Genomic DNA, 18,364 nt, shown 5'->3' on the forward strand with positions numbered 1-18,364 from the left:
GAGCTGGGAAAGATTTTCACCTGGGAACTGCACCAAGCACCACGAATTAAAGACCATTCAGGCTTAACTTGCTACAACACGAAACAGTACATGACACGCTCCGTCGAAAAAGCAGTACCATACCTTTTGGAGGCGCTAATGTGAACCAACCGAACACCGTCGACACCTCACAAGATAGTAGCCTAGCCCTCGCTCCGGTTCGGTCTAAACTTAATTCGGTAAAATGGTCGCTGCAAAGTAAGCTGCCTGGTGAATGTTTCAACCTATTCTTTCTTATATTTATCCCCCATTGATAGCATAACTTGGGCTTGAGCGTGGGAACAAGCATCGCAGTAAAGAGCACAGTTGGCGAAGCTAGGCAAACGAGACGACACCGAGCCGAGTAGACGAGGCTCCATACTTGCTGTGCGTAGCGGCGTCCTGTCGTCTGCTAGTGTCGCCCCATTGAAATGCAATGGGCCCTTATTTTTGAAACGTCCTTCCCGAAGACTTCGCTGGTCTCCTCGCTCAGTTGGCGGCGCAAAAGGTAGGCATTGTCATGGAAAAAGACGAGAACGGCGAAAAGACGAAATGCTAAGTGGGAAAACAAAACTGGAACTGAAAAACCGTGCTGAGCTCCGATTTCATGCACTGCCAAAGGCTGACTTCCGGGACAAGGCCGCTTACTTCCGGTGGCTTCACTTTCCGGCGCCCGATGTAGGGTGCCTCGATGTGCGCACGCTCCGCTGAGGGTGAAGACAACTGCGTCGTCTGCTACGGCGGCCGCCATTGCCATGCCCACTTCAAAGGCGCGGGGCGTGCGCCAACATGCTTTGTGCACTGGCCGCTGCAAAAGCGCGCTTGTCTTCGCGACCAAAAGAAAACAAAATTGCGTTTCACGCCTTTTCTAATGAAGTGTAAGCAGAATAGGATTGTAAGGGGCAACTGTGCAAATATTTTAAGATTTGGACGGTCGTTTCTCCTAGCACACGGCGACTCGGGTGCTAGATTGGAAAGAGTTAATAGAGCGCACTAGGAACCTAACTGCAGGATTAAAATTAATTAATAATAACAGCAATATCATAAGCAGCTAGATTGCATTCAATCACTCAAATGTGTCACAAATTAAGAATGCTCCAATTGCCTTAATCACATTTATTGTCAACCTCAGTAATAGAATGACAATTTTTTGAACAAGAAAAAAGATTAATGTGCTTTACGTACCTTGTCCTAAGAAATAAAAGCCAGCGCATTGGCCACACGTACACGAACCAAATATCGCAGTACCTGGGCCGCGCATGCATGCATTGTACACTGAAAACTCCAAATATCTCCAGGTATTTTTATACGCATGCAGTCGGCCATTGGAACTTGGCGGGACCACTGTATATTGGTCAAATGATGAGGAAAGTTATTAGTCGCAGTGAGAATACATCCGTTTATACTCGAATGGAATCGAAATTGTGGTGTCATTGATAGGTCAAACTAATGAGTCGACTGCATTAGTATAATTCAACGTACACTGAAGACAGTGTTCTAAAGACAAAGTAATCTATTGCCGCGATCAGAGGTTAGTTGAAACCAAACAATCATTAATATTGTTTATAACCATGAAAGTTGTTTATTTGCCCTGAAAAAATATTTCAGGACACTTTGAAGGCATGTTTGCACAGATCATCCCTGTCTTCAAAACCTGGAGTCAATGCAAAACTAACAATGCAATTTAGGACACTTATCAGGTGTAAAAATAGGAACTCTGCTGGTGCTATAGCAGCATGGGTGTACTTCAGTGTGGATAGCAGCTTAGTTTAAATTAACTCCTGCATACGTCTTGGTCGCGTGACCGTTGAGACGAGCTTTTTGAAGGTGTCGGAGGAAGATGCGCAGTCTCAATCTTGCGTACCTGTCGGTCAGCGTTTTCCGGATTTCTTCATCATGGCTTGCGCAGAACTTCAAGCGCGGTCGGTATGCTTGCATGCAGCAGACCTTTCCTAGGTATGCTGTAAGTGAGCGGAGAGGTGACTTCATTGTCACTAGTTTGCCTGTGCGCCATGAGTTTATTCCAACAAAGTGCTTCTCGTAGATTTTGATTACTGGGATAAATTAGGTTGTCGCCTTCTGACACATATTCCTTCAGAGCAGTCAGAGAGGCATGTTCATCACTAGCGCATATCCTCGCATTGTTGGCAGCTGACAGACGGCAAGATTCATTTCAAAATGAAGCCTCCTATGTAGTGTAGAATGCTGCACTCTGTTGTGAACAGTTCTTCAATGAACAGAATTTCTGAGTCATTTATCTCATCAGCTTCCACTTCTGTCCTTTCTTTCTTTGCCTGGGAGAGAAGGTCTACCAGATATTCGCGGTCATCGAGATCGTAGCTCGTCGTCCGTGGGGTAAATAAAAACTGGCCCACGCTCACAAGCCTCAGAACGCATTTCATGTCATACGCACTGGGCACAGATTTTCTCAGTCGAACCACCGAAAAGAGGTTCTCGAGACAATACTGAGAGAGTCTGCTGGTAAGAAAAAAATCGTACTCCTCATTTTCCAGCAACACTTCTTGGAGGTGGTGGTGCACTGCGGCGCACAACAACCCGGCATCTTTCGATGTGCGCCCGGTCAGCACCAAGAGAAAAGGCGACAAAGCGAACGCACGTGTTACGGCCGCCGCGCCGCCGCGAGAAAGGGCATGAAGATGGCCGCCGATGGACTGTCACCATGGAGGGAAAAAAACTGAGGAGGGAGCGTCCGGCGACAACCTTGAAGCCGAGTCTTAACAAGTAAAGATAAAGTAAAAAAAAGAGAGTGTGTCCCCCCCGTGATCGCACCACGTGATAGCGTGCGGTAAAGTCTAGCCCCGTTGCGCGCGCGCATGCGCCGATTAGCGCGGCAGACTAACTGTAGATCAACTTCCTTGCTGTAGACGCCCGCGCCGCGGGTCGCACATACGTGCGCACTAAAACATACCGGAATCAAAACATAAAGGACCGGCTCGGAGAGCGAAAAACTGAGGGAGAAAACGACTTCAAAACACTCGGCTTGCGAACGCTGGCCGCGTGACGTCATGCTCCCTCCTTAGTTTTTTTTCCTCCATGACTGTCACGGCCGGCGAGGCGGCACTCGCCCTCCCAAAGGGGGACTTCACCCTAGAGAGGGCGCGCGCGCATGAGGCACCCTAGATGGGCACCGTAGATAACAGATGGGCAGCTAAGGTATTTAAATATTTATACAGAAAGAACGTTGACTCACAGTGGCGGAAAAGAACTAGAAAACTAACCAGTAAGTATGCTGGTCATGAGGACGGAGAAAGAAAGAGCATTAAACGACAGGTCAAAAAAGCGGAAGTTAAAAATTGGATGAATTCAATGGAAAAGAAACATAGTGTAGAACTATATCGATTCTGGAAAAGGCAGATCAGGAAAGAATTTTTCTATGATAACTCAAGAGGCAGTGCCCTACTTTTTGAAGCTAGATCAGGGTGTCTTAGAACGCGCAGCTACAAAAAGAAATTTAACGAAGAAGATGACACATGTGCAGTGTGTGGTAGATCTGTGGAAACAATTGAACACCTCATAATCAAATGTGATGGTATCCATCCGGATGTCGATGCAGGCACAGTCACTCTTTCTGAGGCCCTAGGGTTTAAAGATAACAATGGTCATGTAAATAAATCTGCAGTGGAAATCAGCAAAAAGCGATTGGAGGATTGGTGGCTGAAAAGCAGAGATGTGGAATAAGGTTAGAATAGTAGGAAACCGTAGGCAAAGTTGGTGGAAAATCTTAATGAGAATTGCCAACACAGTAAACAAAAAAAATAATAAATAAAGAAAAGCTGAGCATGGTGGCAATTGCCACCACCCCGTTTCAAAGGGGGCGCTCCTATCCATCCATCCATCCATCCATCCATCCCTAGCCCGATGCGGCATCCAGCTCCCCTAGTGGAGATCAGTGGCTACCGCAATCGTATCGCGCGCCGCCACAACTCGCGCGCTGATTGGTTAAGATGCGACAGACAAGCTGCATCCAGCTCGCCAGCTTGTTTCACCATCTGGCGCCCTCATTAAAAAAGTGTTAACTTCCCGATCCAATCTTCAGTGAAAATGCTGACAGATTAATGAATACTAGTAGGCAAGTATTAGGTTATAAATTGTAATAATAACGGTAAACGCTGCGGTACGCGCGTAATCAAGGCCACCACAATGCGTAAGTCTTTTGAGCTTTAAAAAAACGTTCTAAGATAGTTTCACTCAGTAATAAGTAAGAGCCAGCTGAGCAGTTAACGTTATTTGTGAACAAGCTCTGTCAGTGCACATGAAACTTACGTATTCATAATTTCGTCACCCGCGCAGAGCAAGACGAGAAGTGCTGTCCTGATTCTCCCCTATGCCGCCTACACCACACTGAACTTCTTTTCTTTTCTCTTTTTTCTCCCAATCAGTCACTTTTTTATTGCTTGTAATATTGTAATATTGTTCTATTTTCATTTCACATATCTCTAAGTTTCGCGTTATGATCATCATTCTGATAGTGGATTGCTTGCACGTGCGCGGTCGTATCCAAGTCAGATCCAAGTGGGGATTTAAACATGGCGGCTATGGCGTCGAAGTCGTGCTTTTTCGCCTCGCAGTGTCGGCGTTTGCTGCAGCAGCCTGCCACAAACGCAAAATATTGGGCACACCATGCAAGAAGAACTTGCGCGAACACAAGTTAGTACATCTAAAAACGCTTGGTTCTTTGTTCTTGCGCTGTAAGCACTTGGTTTTGTATTGTACTGTCGTAACCTGGACGCAGAAGACGTGCTTACGTTCATTTGGCTTTTATATCCCCCAGACATCGCTGAACCTTACAGGAGCGTCGAAAAAATTGACATCGAGGCCCTTTTTATCAGCCGAAAAGTGCAGAACTTGCTGCAAAGGCTAACGGGTTTCGATCTGGAAAAGGTATTCGCTCCGATTCCTGCTCCATTGAATACACCGCGCTACAAGTTTCTCACGGATGAGCAACTTGATGAGGTACGTGCATTCAAGTTAAACACGATTTAAACAAAAAATAAGAAAGAAAATAATTGCCAGGACGGAAAGCGTGCTGCCCCAAGTGTAGAGAGCGAGCTCTAGTGTCGTAGTACACTTGTAATGTTCACTTTTGGAAGGAGACAAGAGTGCAGTTTTGGGTTCCTGCTTTTAGTACGCTACAAATTTAACTTGTTTCTTGCTCCTGTTGGCCTCATTAAGGCTTTGCTGCTGACCTACCACTCGAACGCAGTTTCATTTGTCCGTGTAAATTAGGATTTAGTTTGCACGCCTACGTGCCATTTAACATGGTAATCTCAAAACAGTACTAAGATCGAGTGGCCGGCTGAATGTACAAGACCCCTCAGTTTCAGCCCAGAAAGCACATACACCTGAAAAGTTTGTGTGCCGATATTTAAATTATGTAATTAATGATACTCTGAATAAACCCTTCATTTCTACTTCTGTAATTGCCGAGTTCTCATCTCGCTTCACTGGGTTTTCACAGGAACTGCAAGCATCCCAACGGCGAGCCCGGCGAAAGCTGCAGATGCCGCCAGTGCTTCGAGAACGCAAGCCCTGTGAAAAAATGCTTGCCAAGGACCCGGAGATTCAAGGTTTCGGCAACAGCTCCCATGTTTTTACCGACATTTCCTATGGCTACAAGGATCGCGTGAGTCCTGCAAAGCAGCTACTAATAATGTACCACACTTAAAGTGAAAGAATGTAGCAAGCTATGCCCTTTGACAAAATTTTAAATCTGAGTACATTAATTAATGGTTCTTGTCTTGTTTAGAAGCCTGAGAAGACTCAGCATTGAATAGTACAGAGGGTGGGGGGAGAGGACAAGCCACACTGAGCCTTCACTTACCTAACAGCATGCTTCTGGCAGTACCTTTGTTTGAGCATTGCTTCTACAACGTGTTCCGCAATTAAACGAGCGCCGTAGTATGCACCTCACAGCTAAACCGGTGAATTGTTTGAGTTCAAATTTCACTCAGAAATCGCATTTGGCTGGCAGAATTGTTTTATACCACATTTGTTTGGTGTACTTGCCTGAATCGATAAGAAAAAGTTAGATATTCGCATTGTCTGCGGTGATGACGAAACAAATCAGGCCGCTTTCTTAGCGATTGCACCGGTGGCGCCATCTTGTTTGTCGTGGAAGAAAGTCTTCAAACTTGGTGCGGTTTTGGCCAAACTAAGCTTTTTGTGATCATTGATAAAGCATTTGTTGAAGAACCTTCGAACCTCCTGCATAAGAACCCGTCCTTCCCTTCTTAGACCTCTGCCTCGTGGGAACAATATGGCTTGAAAAGGGCATTGCTCGATGAGCGAAGCCTTCCACTTTAACTTCTGAACTGGCTAAGCTAGCTTGTGACCAGCGCTCCCCCTTCGACTTTATTCTCCCAATTAGAGACGTCTCGCAGCCTTTCTTCTCCCAGTTATAGATCCCTTGGTACATGGCATGCTTTGCCGATCGGGCCAGACATACGTACATGCGCTGATGATGCAGACCGGGAGAGGTCTATTGACAAAGCCCTGCCCACAAAAGACACAGGGAGAAGCGTCAGTCGCCCACCATTGTTATCTTCTTGTGAAAAAGAGAGGGGAATTCACATTAAATCCTGAACTCCAGACAGCTGACACCAGCTTTCGAGCTCAGGTCCAAAAGGGCAGTAACCGAAACGATATAATGGAGCTTTCCGCATTCCTTTACACAGTGATGCACTGCGTCGACATAATGCCTGCAGTTTTCTGGAGACCGTTGAGCTTCGTGGCGAAAGCAGCCAGAAATGCACCAGAGAAAAGGCTTGCAAGGGGCGCTTACTCACTTGAGAATGCCTGAAACTGGCGTCATTGAAACTGTACGTCATTTCCGGTCTGGAACGTTAGTTGTCCAACACACCGCTAGGGGACTGAGTCGTCAGCTACAGAGTTTTTTGAATGCTTCTAACTAAAATACTAGATGCTTCATAACCCTAATATTGAAAATAAGTATTGTTTGTAACATGCACACTATATCGAGCGCAAAAGTAGCCAAAGTAAACTTTTTCGGTCTAGTAGGCCTTTAAGGGAAAAGGTATGGCCTGGGGTGGTTTAAGTAATTCATTTCAGTCCTTTCTTTTTTTTTTTCCAAGAGAGTCTCTTTCGGTTTCCATCAGCTCTGACACCAGAAAAGAGCACGCAGAGCAGCGATTAAGTTGTGCGCTCACAGCACAGTGTTGCCTACACTGGTCTGATCTCTGTTATGAACGCACATGGTCAGGTCCATTGCATAGGCTGCAATTTTTGCCTCCCAACAGTACTGTCACTTTCACTGTGTGACTGGAGAGAGCGTTGGCTTATTTTCAGACAGCTTGCCATGGATTTCCATCCTATTGGAATTCAGTAGACATCTCGCCATGGATTTCCATCTGATTGGAATTCAATCGCAGCATCGCTGTGATTGCTGTGTGACTGCCACTGGGGACCTTTGTTATGTAATGTCTTGTGGGGTCATGTGGCAGCTCGCAAGCATGTGCAGTGTGCAGTAACCCTGCAATTGTGTCAAATTTTTTGCCCTAATCACAGCATGTGAAATAACTCTTATCGCAGTACTCTGATTCACAGTAGACGATAGGCAGGGAATAGGTTGCTGTGTTGTGAGGCCACAGATGCACTCCTTTGACTGCATGTCCTGTGGAGACCGAAGGTAAAAGCCTTGCTGTAAAACAGTGTTGTAATAATCTACTTAAACCAAGACAGGACATACCTTCTCCTGTTCTGGCGTTCCTAAAGCCCTGTACTCCACTGTCGGAAAGAAAAAATATGTAAAGTGGAAACCTGGTGCCCCTGCTCGTTTAATTAATGTTATGCTGTTTTGTCTTCCATTTTCTCCCTCGGTACATGAAGGCCTGCACTTTGAATCTGAGTCTGTAACTTTGAAAGAAAACAAAGAAGACTCAGCCATTGAATAAGTAAATCGTGGTAGCCTAATGCTGCCTTCAGCAGCATCCCTAAAATATCCGTGTTGCTTTGACATGTAAGTTTCGGATTTTTTTTGGGGTCTAGCTTCGCCAGGCCTTGCATGCCTCCTTTGTGCTTTGAAGTAGAGCAAGTGCTGCAGCATCTGTGGGCGCACACGCAGGAGCGCCTCATTGTTGTGCGAGAGCCCGAGGGGCTGTTGCGCACGGCCACCTGGGAGGAGCGGGAGCGCATGCTGCAGACGTATTTCACCAACAAGGAGAAGTCCTTCTACATGCCCAAGATGTTTGAGCCTCAACACTTGCAGGTGGCTACCAGTGTCACAAACAGTCTCATGGCTTATTCCTTACTGCAATCAGCACCGTACTAAAAAAAAATAATTGTTTTGTCTTATTACTCTCTTGGCTTTATTGACTGTTGGACTCTTTCATATCTATAAACAGGCAAAGTACGCCTGTTTGTGTTGGATAAATATATTTGTATAACGACCTAGTGGTTGTACGGGCCAATGCTGGATAGAAAACTGTATTGCAAGCTGTCATTTCTGTATCTCTCATAGACGGACGATTACGATTCCACTTTGAGACAAGAAACTCAAGTAACATAATTATGCCCACATTAAGATAGTTCGTAATGCAAAGCGCTGAATGCTTGCCCGTAGTACTGCGGTCGCCCCAAAAATGCTAGTGTAGTTTTTGTTGTTGTTGTTGACACTCAAACACAGCCCATGCACTTTGTCGTCATTTTGTAGAGAGGCCAAATTAACGGAACAGGCTGGATAACTAGTTAATGTTAGCTATCCTGCATTGTGAACATTGGAGATTCTTCTGTGTATGTTTGCACATTTTATATTTTTTTTACAGCACTGATTTTGCTGTTGCTTCATTGGCTTTTGTCAGCCTTCAATACCTCTGTACTGAGAAAGGAGCAGCTAAACCACACAAAACAAAGTTCTTGTATAAGCAGTGAGGCATTTTTTTCAAATTGATTTCTGGAAGCTGCTTAATTTGCCCAATTTTTGCAAATTGCTTGCGCTATGTGCAAAACTGATAGATGGCGGCAGTAGGCATTGTACGCACATGTACACTTCAAAGCTCACTGGAAAATGATCAGAAGTTCCATTTTTTTTTTTTTTCAGCTCTGTCATTTTGGCCTGGCTAGCAGCCATGAAAAATTACATTTTATGCAATGAAGTTTGACACATGTTTTGGAATATTTGTGCTGTTTGTGTATTCATCTATGAGCTGTGTATACTTGCACTAGTCACATATGGCTCGCAGAAATAAGACTGATTCATATATCTTGTTTTAGTGCAAGGCTTTTTCACCCTTACAGTCATTTGGCCCATTTACTTATCTCTGGCTCATGTATCTAAATTATGGACACAATACAAACATGTAATCAAAAGCAGCAATTTTTCTTGAAAGGTATTTCATGGGCCTTGGAAGAGCAGCAGTAGCAACGAAAGGAGATTCAAATCTTTGAAGTATTACCTTGTAGTGAGAGTGGGCACACAACCTGTTGTCATTCTGTACCACTAGCAGCATACAGGAACACAGCCCTTTGCCTTTCACATGACTTGGCACACAGAAATGGATGGAGGCAGTTTAACTGCCTAGATATTTTTGTCAGCATTCAACAGTTTACTTGCTCAAGGTAATAAACGTGAAACAACTGCCGCAGCGCCGTTTTCGTACGCCGCGTATCTTATCATAGTGATCTAAAACAAGAGGATCACTGCCTGTCAGGCCCACAGCCAGCTGTCAACTGCTTCATGGCCAGATGCAATGATGCGCAACGTGGTGCTTCATTTCATTTTCCGTCCTGCGGCCGCGAAGCTGCAGCTCTCCACATTTATTTTATGCTAGGCCTAGCATTACTGTGCGCGGGCATTTACCGCATGCTGGCATATGATTCGGTGTTAGTTGCGACATATGCAAGATACTGCCATTTGGAAATGTCGCGATATTACGCTGCAAGTGTTGATAAACAAGAAATTCATAATTTCTGAAAGTTTAGGAGGTGTGAATAGTGAAAGTGAAGCAAATACCATTCAAAATCTATCTAAAATAAAGTTTGAATATTCGCACACTGCTACTTTTCTTCCCTCCTCCTTTTTCAGTGCTCAGTTTCACTGACATCGTACTTCTGAACTGTTCATTTTGTTTGCAGGATGTCCTGGACAAGCAGTGGTACAGGTTTGTCCTAGACCGGGCATGCATTCAGTTTGAGCCAGACGATGCCAGTTACATCAGAGTGAGTCAGCACGTTTTTCTCTGCAGGAGTTCTTGCGGGCAAGCTGAAACCTGCGATTTTTGCGTTTAATTCTGGCACTAGCAGATAGAAAATGCAGCATCCTTCCCCATCAACGGCAGTGCCCCGAAGTCTTTCAGAGGCCTGGCACAGTAGCATTACTCATGGCTAGGTTGTTTTCACCGCATGACAGTGATGTGGTGTGAGAAGTGTGCAAGAGACGGAAGGGCACGCCCCTCGTTCACCTTGTCGAGTGGTTTCAAAGCACTATCGCTGCCAGCAGGTGCCCAAGGCCGTGAAGTCAACCTGTCTCCGTGCGCGAAAAGTGCTTGAAGAGCGCCATTAGGAGAACACCACTGGCAGTGGCACGGTGCGCCGTTCAATATGCTGAACATCCGGCGAAATGAGAGTTCGATATATTATGTGACATTTCTATATGTACAGAGAATTTTCAAGGGAACAATATGTGTTCAATGTAGCAATAATTCGGTATATTTGGGTTTGATATGTCCTGGCTCAACTGTATAGCTTTGTAAGTGTTGGTAATGGAGTAAAAATTTCTCTTGGTTTTGGCGGTTTGACCTGTGCCACTGCCTTTCTCCACCAGCCTGGCTAACCGGGTTGGCAGCAGGTTGGTAGAGTAAGGTCGAATCAGTCTTCTACTCTTCTCAGTGTCCGTGTGATTCAAGTCATACTGCTGCAAATGCCTGCAGATAGGTGGCTTTTAGTGACAGTCAATCCCTTCATTTACTTAATACAACTACAGTTTAGTATCTTCAGGTGAAGTTAAAAAAAAATTGAGAACAGTACTGTGTTCACTCGCCTTTTAGAAGGTCAGTGTCACCTACAAAAGGGAGTACATGCATGTGAGATAATAGCACCAGAGTCCTTCCATGCTTCCTGGTCACAAAAATTCTCCGTAACGCAATGGGAGAACTTTTGGTGCCACCATCTGCAGAAGTGCATCGTCCAAGGTGCTGAGCACTGTCACGACCCAGGAAAAAAAAAACCCTTCGCTGTTAATTTGACAGTGAAACATAATGAGTGCACTGCAAATACATATTGACATAAAAAATCAGCATGTTAAAAGTTTTAAAATTATGACGCGCAACAGCCTTGATGCCGAAAAAATATTTGCCAAAAGCTACTGCTGTCTTGTTTGTCCCTAAAAGCCGAAAAAAGTGCTCTGACCTGAGGTGTTTAACAATAGAAATTAAATTCAGCTCTTAGGGTAAGCAAGTTATACATTAGTTTTCCTTTTTTTTTAGAGCGCAGGCAGCTCTTAGGCGCCCCTTTCTGTCTGCCTGTTTCTGCATTTTGTGGTTGGTCCCTGTTGTCCATTGTAACCAGCAGTGGACACCCTTTAAGTTGTGAAAGCAATAGAGTGGGAGCTTGGAAAGGAGAAAGTAAAAGCACAACCTCCTCCCCTCCTTAGCAACGGGGGGGGGGGGGGGGGGAATAAAGCATTTGTGTTACGGCTGCTGTGCTCTGCGGTTGGCACTTGCTCGCTATCCATGCGAGACAGTCACTAGAAGTGACTCCGGCTGATTACTTACAACCAACGAGACCTCGAGCATTTTCATGTCCGCATGTCGAGCATGGAGTGTACCACAATTTTATCCTATGTGAGGCTGACATAATTGTGAACTTCTTGTAGTGAATGCTCTGCCATGCGCGCGAATCCTTGTAAACGATTGCATGCAAGCTTGTGAAGGCTGCTTGATGCATGGTACTGCTTACATGATTGGGTAACATTTGTTTGTTTATTTATTTTTGTTGCCTTCCTTTGTTCAGCAAACCAACAGAAAAAATTTAGGCTTCCTAAGCACCTTGAACAGGTTGTAAACAAATGAGTACGATATGCATGTGAGCGTTTTACAGCAGTCTGCATGCATGTACACAATACGACAACGACCTGCGCAGCCGCAGAGTCATTAAACCTTGCTGTTTTAGATAATAACAATAAAAAAATATTAAGCAAAGCCTTCAGCGGCATTCAGGAGATCCACCCGTTGCCTCGAATAGGCGGAGAGCTCAGCGGCTCTTCGCGACATGAAGCCCGATCACACTTTCACGCCTAAAGTGGTCAAATTGAGGTTTTCACATGTCGTTCGAAGCTTCGGACCAACCACAGTGTCGTCTTCCCACTCCTTTACAACCGTATCAGCCGAAACACTGCCTGTCGGAACCGAAACATCAGACGCAGCAGCCGTCGCGACGAGGCGAGCGCCGAGCGGTCAGGAGGCGAGTAATGGTGGCGTGATCACGTGATCAAATATGGCAGCCCCCATGATACGCCGCTGTAAAGCGTCTATTCCTCTGGCTCCTAACCGCTCCCACAGCTGTGACAACCTTGTGAAATACTTGTGCAGACCTCTTGTATGAGAACTAGGCATTGGTGCAGCAAGTCGAGCATATATCCATTTATTTCTCCGTCCACAAAGCTTCCTTCATGACAATCAAGAGCTGTTAGTGGAGTGTTTCTTGAAGAAGGAATATGTGTGAAAAATAACAAGTTGTCAGTAATTGTACATAGATGTCTTGCTCGAATTCTTTGCCTCAATCTATCGAAAAGCTGAAACAACTGATGAGCTGCGCTCAAATTTCGCATTAGAAGTAACGTAATCGTCGGCAATTTTTTTCTTCCACTCAGGTGACACATGCTACTTACGACCACATCGATGCCAACCGTGGCTTCCACGAGCTGCGATCCACACGGCATTTTGGTCCCATGGCTTTCTACCTGGCTGTCATGGGCAAGATAGACAATCTGCTCATCGACATGCTGCAGCGGGAAATGTGAGGCCCTGCTGCTTTCTGTATCAGTGTGTGCATATGAAAAATGTTTTCAATTATCAGTTCTGTTACCCCAGCAGACTCGTTGCTGAACTGGGAGAGCACTGAAATTGCAGCTGCTTTCGATTTTTAATGCTTGAGCACAGAATCAAGCTGCGTAGTCTGAATATTGCAGAAAATATCCAAGGCATTGATTTTAGCATTCTGCTGTTGCCTGTTCTCAAGCCTTTTTTCAGAGAGCCAACCACTTTTACTTTGCGACTTCAGCACAGCCTGTTTAATTTACATGCACATTTCTGTAGTACTAGGCAATAAACTAAAATTTTTTTGTGCACAGTGAATTCTATTTTTTTGGCCACATTATGTGTCTCAAATTTTTGGACTGATGTGGCCTGTCGGGGGGCATCTGTTCAGCACAGCTTTATGACCTTGACTCTTGTTGCAGTTGTAAAGCTGCAACTCTATTGATTTTAACTGTGTAAAGACCGATGATGAATATCAATGGAAATTGAAAATTTCTCCAAGCAGTAGCTTGAAAATTGGAGCAAATTGGGGATTTAATTCATGTATTTGTATTGCCAAGCGCCTTTTTGCTTCAGATCTCATTTTCCTTCTTTACATAATCGGTGTAGCATTATTTTGGTGCATGACATTCTGTGTCACCTTTTCAGAACAGCACTCTGAAAGCAAAACATACATCAATGTGCATTGGCATGACAGTGTTGCAGTGGTGGTCCCCTCAATTCCTTGTGCATGTAAACTTGGTGATGGGAACTGGAGAACTGGTTCCTACTAGCTTGATTATGACAAGAACACAGGTGCCTGGTACAATTGTCTGGTTCTGGAACACAACGAGATACCTGTGTAACTTCATTTATTTCCTTAACTCTTTCCCTACCGCGCCCATTGAGCATCGTTAGCCCGCTAGCGATCATTTCGTGCCCCGATTTCAGAACCTTCTGTGTTGCTAATGACCGAGCTGCAGATGTAGTTTGTAGGCCAGGAACCAAAGTTTTGTTTCCGATGTAGTTTTCTTTTGTCCCGCGAGGGGGCACTTTCTAACGCGCTGCGAAGAAATGAAGACGTGGACCTGCGCTCATTGCCCGCCATGTTGCCCACAGATGACGCCTTCGCCGCTCGACTTCGGAGCCTTCCGCGTTGCTTACAGGCATGATGCGCATCTGGCTTGTAGCCGGAGAACTGAAGTTTTGTTTGCGATATAGTTTTTTTTGCCCCTACAAAACGGCATTTTTTGAACGCACTCCGAAGATGCGGTACCATCAAAGCCGCTTGGCAGCCTCCGCATGCGTGGCACGCGCTCTAAGACATAGCAAATCTCAGGACTCCGTTTCATCTGCGAGTGATTTGATCGACGTCCTGTGCAACAATGAGCCTCAAAATGTTGCAAGGTGCTGAAGATGATTCAGTTTTCACATCAGTGATGATGGAAACCAGCCTGAAACACAGGCGGCCGCACTCCGATGCACAACTATAGGGTTTCCAGTTATTGTTTTGAGCAACAATACTATTCAAGATAGAAATGATTTTTTTTTGCAGAGAGTGGCCAATAGAGTAACAAACATTTTGCATATTTCAGAAAATTTTAAAGATTTCTTTCTTTTTAAATACAAGCGTGTTTTTGCAAGTTTTGTTGAATTTTTTTCTAAAATCTCGTTTTTAGTGAATAAATTTTTTTGTTGCAACATGGAATTTGTTGTTTAAACGTATATTAATAGGAAGCACCTTTATTCAGCTCTGTGTTTGGGTATTGCAATCAATATTGAGTGCAATAGTTCTTACAGAAAAAAAATGTACTGAAACCTTCAGAAAATGGTCATTTTCCCCATGGTAGGGAAAGAAGTAGGGATTGAAGTCAACAATGCAAGTTAATGTAATAACGTTTACAATTTCACGGAATGTGGTAATTTAATAACTTTCTCTGTGGTAACATGGGGTTGTAGTGTGTCGCTGCCAAAACCACCATGTGCATCTGCCCAGGTAGGCCCTAGACATAGGGAACGTGTGGGTGCTCGAGTGTACCACCTGTGGCGGTATGGTACAGCTTTAACTACCACTTCCTTGCCTCGAGCCGCCGCGGTGGCTCAGTGGTTATGGTGCTTGGCTGCTGACCCGAAAGACGCGGGTTCGATCCCGGCCGCGGCGGCAAGAATTTCTTTGGAGGAGAAATTCTTGAGGCCCGTGTACTGTGCGATGTCAGTGCACGTTAAAGAACCCCAGGTGGTCGAAATTTCCTGAGCCCTCCACTACGGCGTCTCTCATAGCCTTAGTCGCTTTGGGACGTTAAACCCCCAATAAACCAAACCAAACTTCCTTGCCTTGAGAGAGGGTATCTATAAGTTTCCTTTTGCTTATCTCTTGATTGAAAAGAACAATCTGCCTTTTTTTTTTTTAAATGCAGGATTGAAGACACCGGTCACTTGCTGAGGCTCTTCTACCATATACACCCTCCAAGTGACAGTGCACAAGTGGATGAGAATACAGACAACATTGAACTCGTCAGGGTACGAGAAACTATCACTGCATCTGTGTTGTTCTGCTTTCATGTTGTTTCGTACTGCTTGTGATTCTGCCAGGAACTACGACAGTGAAACACCACTTGAATGACTGCAGGGGCAGCCTTAATGAAATGCCTGCATAAATGAAAGATTGCTCATCTGAAATGGCTTTTTTGTTGAACCAAAGTAAATACGTATGACACATTCCTATGGTTCTTAAAGACATTTATTGCATTGACAGCTGTATTATGCCCTACACTTGTGGAGTTTTGCCTTGGGCATTTTGATGCAAAACTGCAGTGCTTCCTAGTGGTCGCATTGATAACTACTGAGTGAGGATGGACAACAGCCTTTTTGACTGGGCCCTATTGTTGCCACATGCAGATAGAAAGAACGAGAGCAGAAAGAGAGCACAAAGCAGAAAGATGTGCATCAGAGCCACTTATGTGCTTTCTGAAGTGATGGCGATGACTGCACGAAAGCCTTAACTTTTCACACCTGGTGCAGCAATCCTGTTCTTGTGTCCATCTGAGTATTAATGGAACTCAGCGAAATTTATGTTACCAGCTAGGCTAGTCTACAAGTTTACTACAGTAGAACCTCGCTGTTACGTTCCTTACTGCTGGGTTTCCCGACTGTTATGTTTTCTTCGGGTCCCGGCACAGCTTCCATAGAATCCAATGTATTGGGAACCCGCTGTTATGTTGCAACCGAGGAAACGTTCCTGCATGATGCGTCGCAACCAGGCACCCTGAACCCTGAGCGATGGTCCCGGGTTCGATCCCCGGACCAGGACGAATTTTTCTTTAGCTACAAAGTTTCTGAGAGAGCTGTGTAGCTTTCCTTTGCAGCTGTATGGCTGCACGTGGGTGGATGCCAATGAGTAACAAGTCCCTTATCATAAATTTACTCCACCCTGGGGGATTCCCCTAAACATATGACCAACACTGTTCCCACTTCGAGTTATTGATCAATTCGTTCTCGCCCTACCATCAGCTTGCCGTCCCAGTTAGCTCAGTTGGTAGAGCGACTGCTCCGGTGAAGCGGTTGTCCCGGGTTCGAACCTCGGACCAGGACGAATTTCCTTTAACTACAAAGTTTCTGAAAAAGCTGTATAGTTTTCCTTTGTAGCCGTATGGCTGCGCTTGGGTGGATGCCAATGAGCAATTACTCCTTATTAATTGATGCATAATTGCTCTCTGCCTGAAGCTTGTGAATGCAACCAAGGCAAGTAGCTAGCCAGTATGTATGGCTATTGTAGCCACACCAGATATGATACCCCCAAGTATCACAAATGAAGGTATGGTGCTGTGAAGGTTTGCAAACTGCACAGCTTCAAAATAGTAGTGGCCACACTTTTACACATGAAAATTGCTGTACATGTACTGAAATGACGCATTTTGATGCAGAAACAACGCTTTAGTGCTTTCCAGAACTTTCCCTGAACTGAAAGTTGCAATGTGCTGAAATCTGATCGGCTGAAACTTGTTTGCATTGGACACAGCAGCGTTTCGGCAGTTGATTGTAATCGCACAACAAAGACATCAAAATAAGAAGCGATGACATTCTCAGGTGCTCCTGCAGTGGAATCCTTTTGTGTTTTCGTGCTGTTCCTTTTGCACTCTTTTTCAAGTATGCAGTACCAGCTTGCCTGGCAACATGCTTTATTGATTTGGCAAAAGTTCCTTTACACGAAAAGTTTGCACAAGTGATGTTCATTCAAATGATACATGAGTACATAAGTTATATGGCAGATTATAAGACCTCTTTTGTACTTGACTTTCTTTTTTTTTTTATAATGGCTTGTTGAAGTGAAACATACGCTGTTCTCATGCAGTTCTACATGAAGAACGACTCGAAGAAGCGTAGCCACCTGGAGCTGGCCCTACAGACCTGCCTGGAGATTCGCAGCAGCCGAGAGGAAGTGGACAAAGACTTGGCATCTGCCAGAGGCCAATAGTGAGGCGCACTCCAAGGACAATAAACAGTAGTTGGCAAGTCAGGTCATAATACGAGAAACATTTTGGGGTCATACGCATCATGTTTTTTTTTAGTTTAAAAATTAAAGGTCACTGAAGCGTGTACAAAGTTGGTGGCGTCTGTGAAAAAATCATCATCCAATTCACTGTTGGTCTGAAAGTGTTTTGGCATAGTGTTTCATAAGCACTGTGATAGTTTGATAAAAATGCCTGGGTATGAAACCATAGAGATAAAGATGTTTGACCTGAGGCTGTACAGTAAGCTTGAACACAGTAGATTTTGATTTCCATGACACTTATTGAAAGAAGCCAACAGCCACAGAAACCAAGGGGCAAAGGGGATTTTTAATTTATTTACTTTGTGGTGTTGATCAATTTTAGAATATTACTGAATATGTTATCGCTTAAAGCTAATTGATTAGAAAAGCAGAAGAAAAAAACAACCACTGCCGCCGGTGGGATCCGAACCCACGACCTCCGAATTACGCGTCCGGTGCTCTACCTCTGAGCTACGGCGACGGCTGTCAAATCTTCTGCTTTCGGGGGTATTTATGTTTACAAGTAATCTAACCTTGAGAGTGTTCATCAGCGCCACCCACGTTCATAAGCGGCGGACGTAGAACGTCCTGTGTTACCGCAGGTGTGACGTAGAACGTCATCGAACGGAGAGGGTGGAAGCTGCGTGAGAACCCTCTTATGCTTCCCTATGGCGTCAAGGCTGCCAGAACCGAGGCCCTCGCTAAGCAATTAAGCAAACAAGCGAAGGGGATTGAGGGGCTCGTTATAAATATGAAAGAAGCCAACAGCCACAGAAACCAGAAAGACCAAATGCTGTCCTTTCGCGCTAATGCGAACAGTGGCTTC

At 44.9% G+C, this 18,364-nt stretch overlaps 1 protein-coding gene across 1 annotated transcript; it reads left to right on the forward strand.

The window, feature by feature from the left end:
* Positions 1-4,533: 4,533 nt before the first annotated feature.
* mRpS22 (mitochondrial ribosomal protein S22) lies at positions 4,534-17,542 on the forward strand. The gene is made up of 8 exons (XM_089575212.1): positions 4,534-4,686; positions 4,811-4,992; positions 5,498-5,662; positions 8,120-8,263; positions 10,129-10,212; positions 12,863-13,008; positions 15,425-15,527; positions 17,359-17,542. The coding sequence occupies exons 1-8, from the start codon at positions 4,566-4,568 to the stop codon at positions 17,479-17,481; spliced, it is 1,068 nt and encodes a 355-aa protein (XP_089431338.1). The 5' UTR covers positions 4,534-4,565; the 3' UTR covers positions 17,482-17,542.
* Positions 17,543-18,364: the final 822 nt, after the last annotated feature.

The sequence above is a fragment of the Amblyomma mixtum genome, chromosome 2, assembly GCF_055824585.1.
Source record: "Amblyomma mixtum isolate Tamu chromosome 2, ASM5582458v1, whole genome shotgun sequence".
Classification (NCBI taxonomy): Eukaryota; Metazoa; Arthropoda; class Arachnida; order Ixodida; family Ixodidae; genus Amblyomma; species Amblyomma mixtum.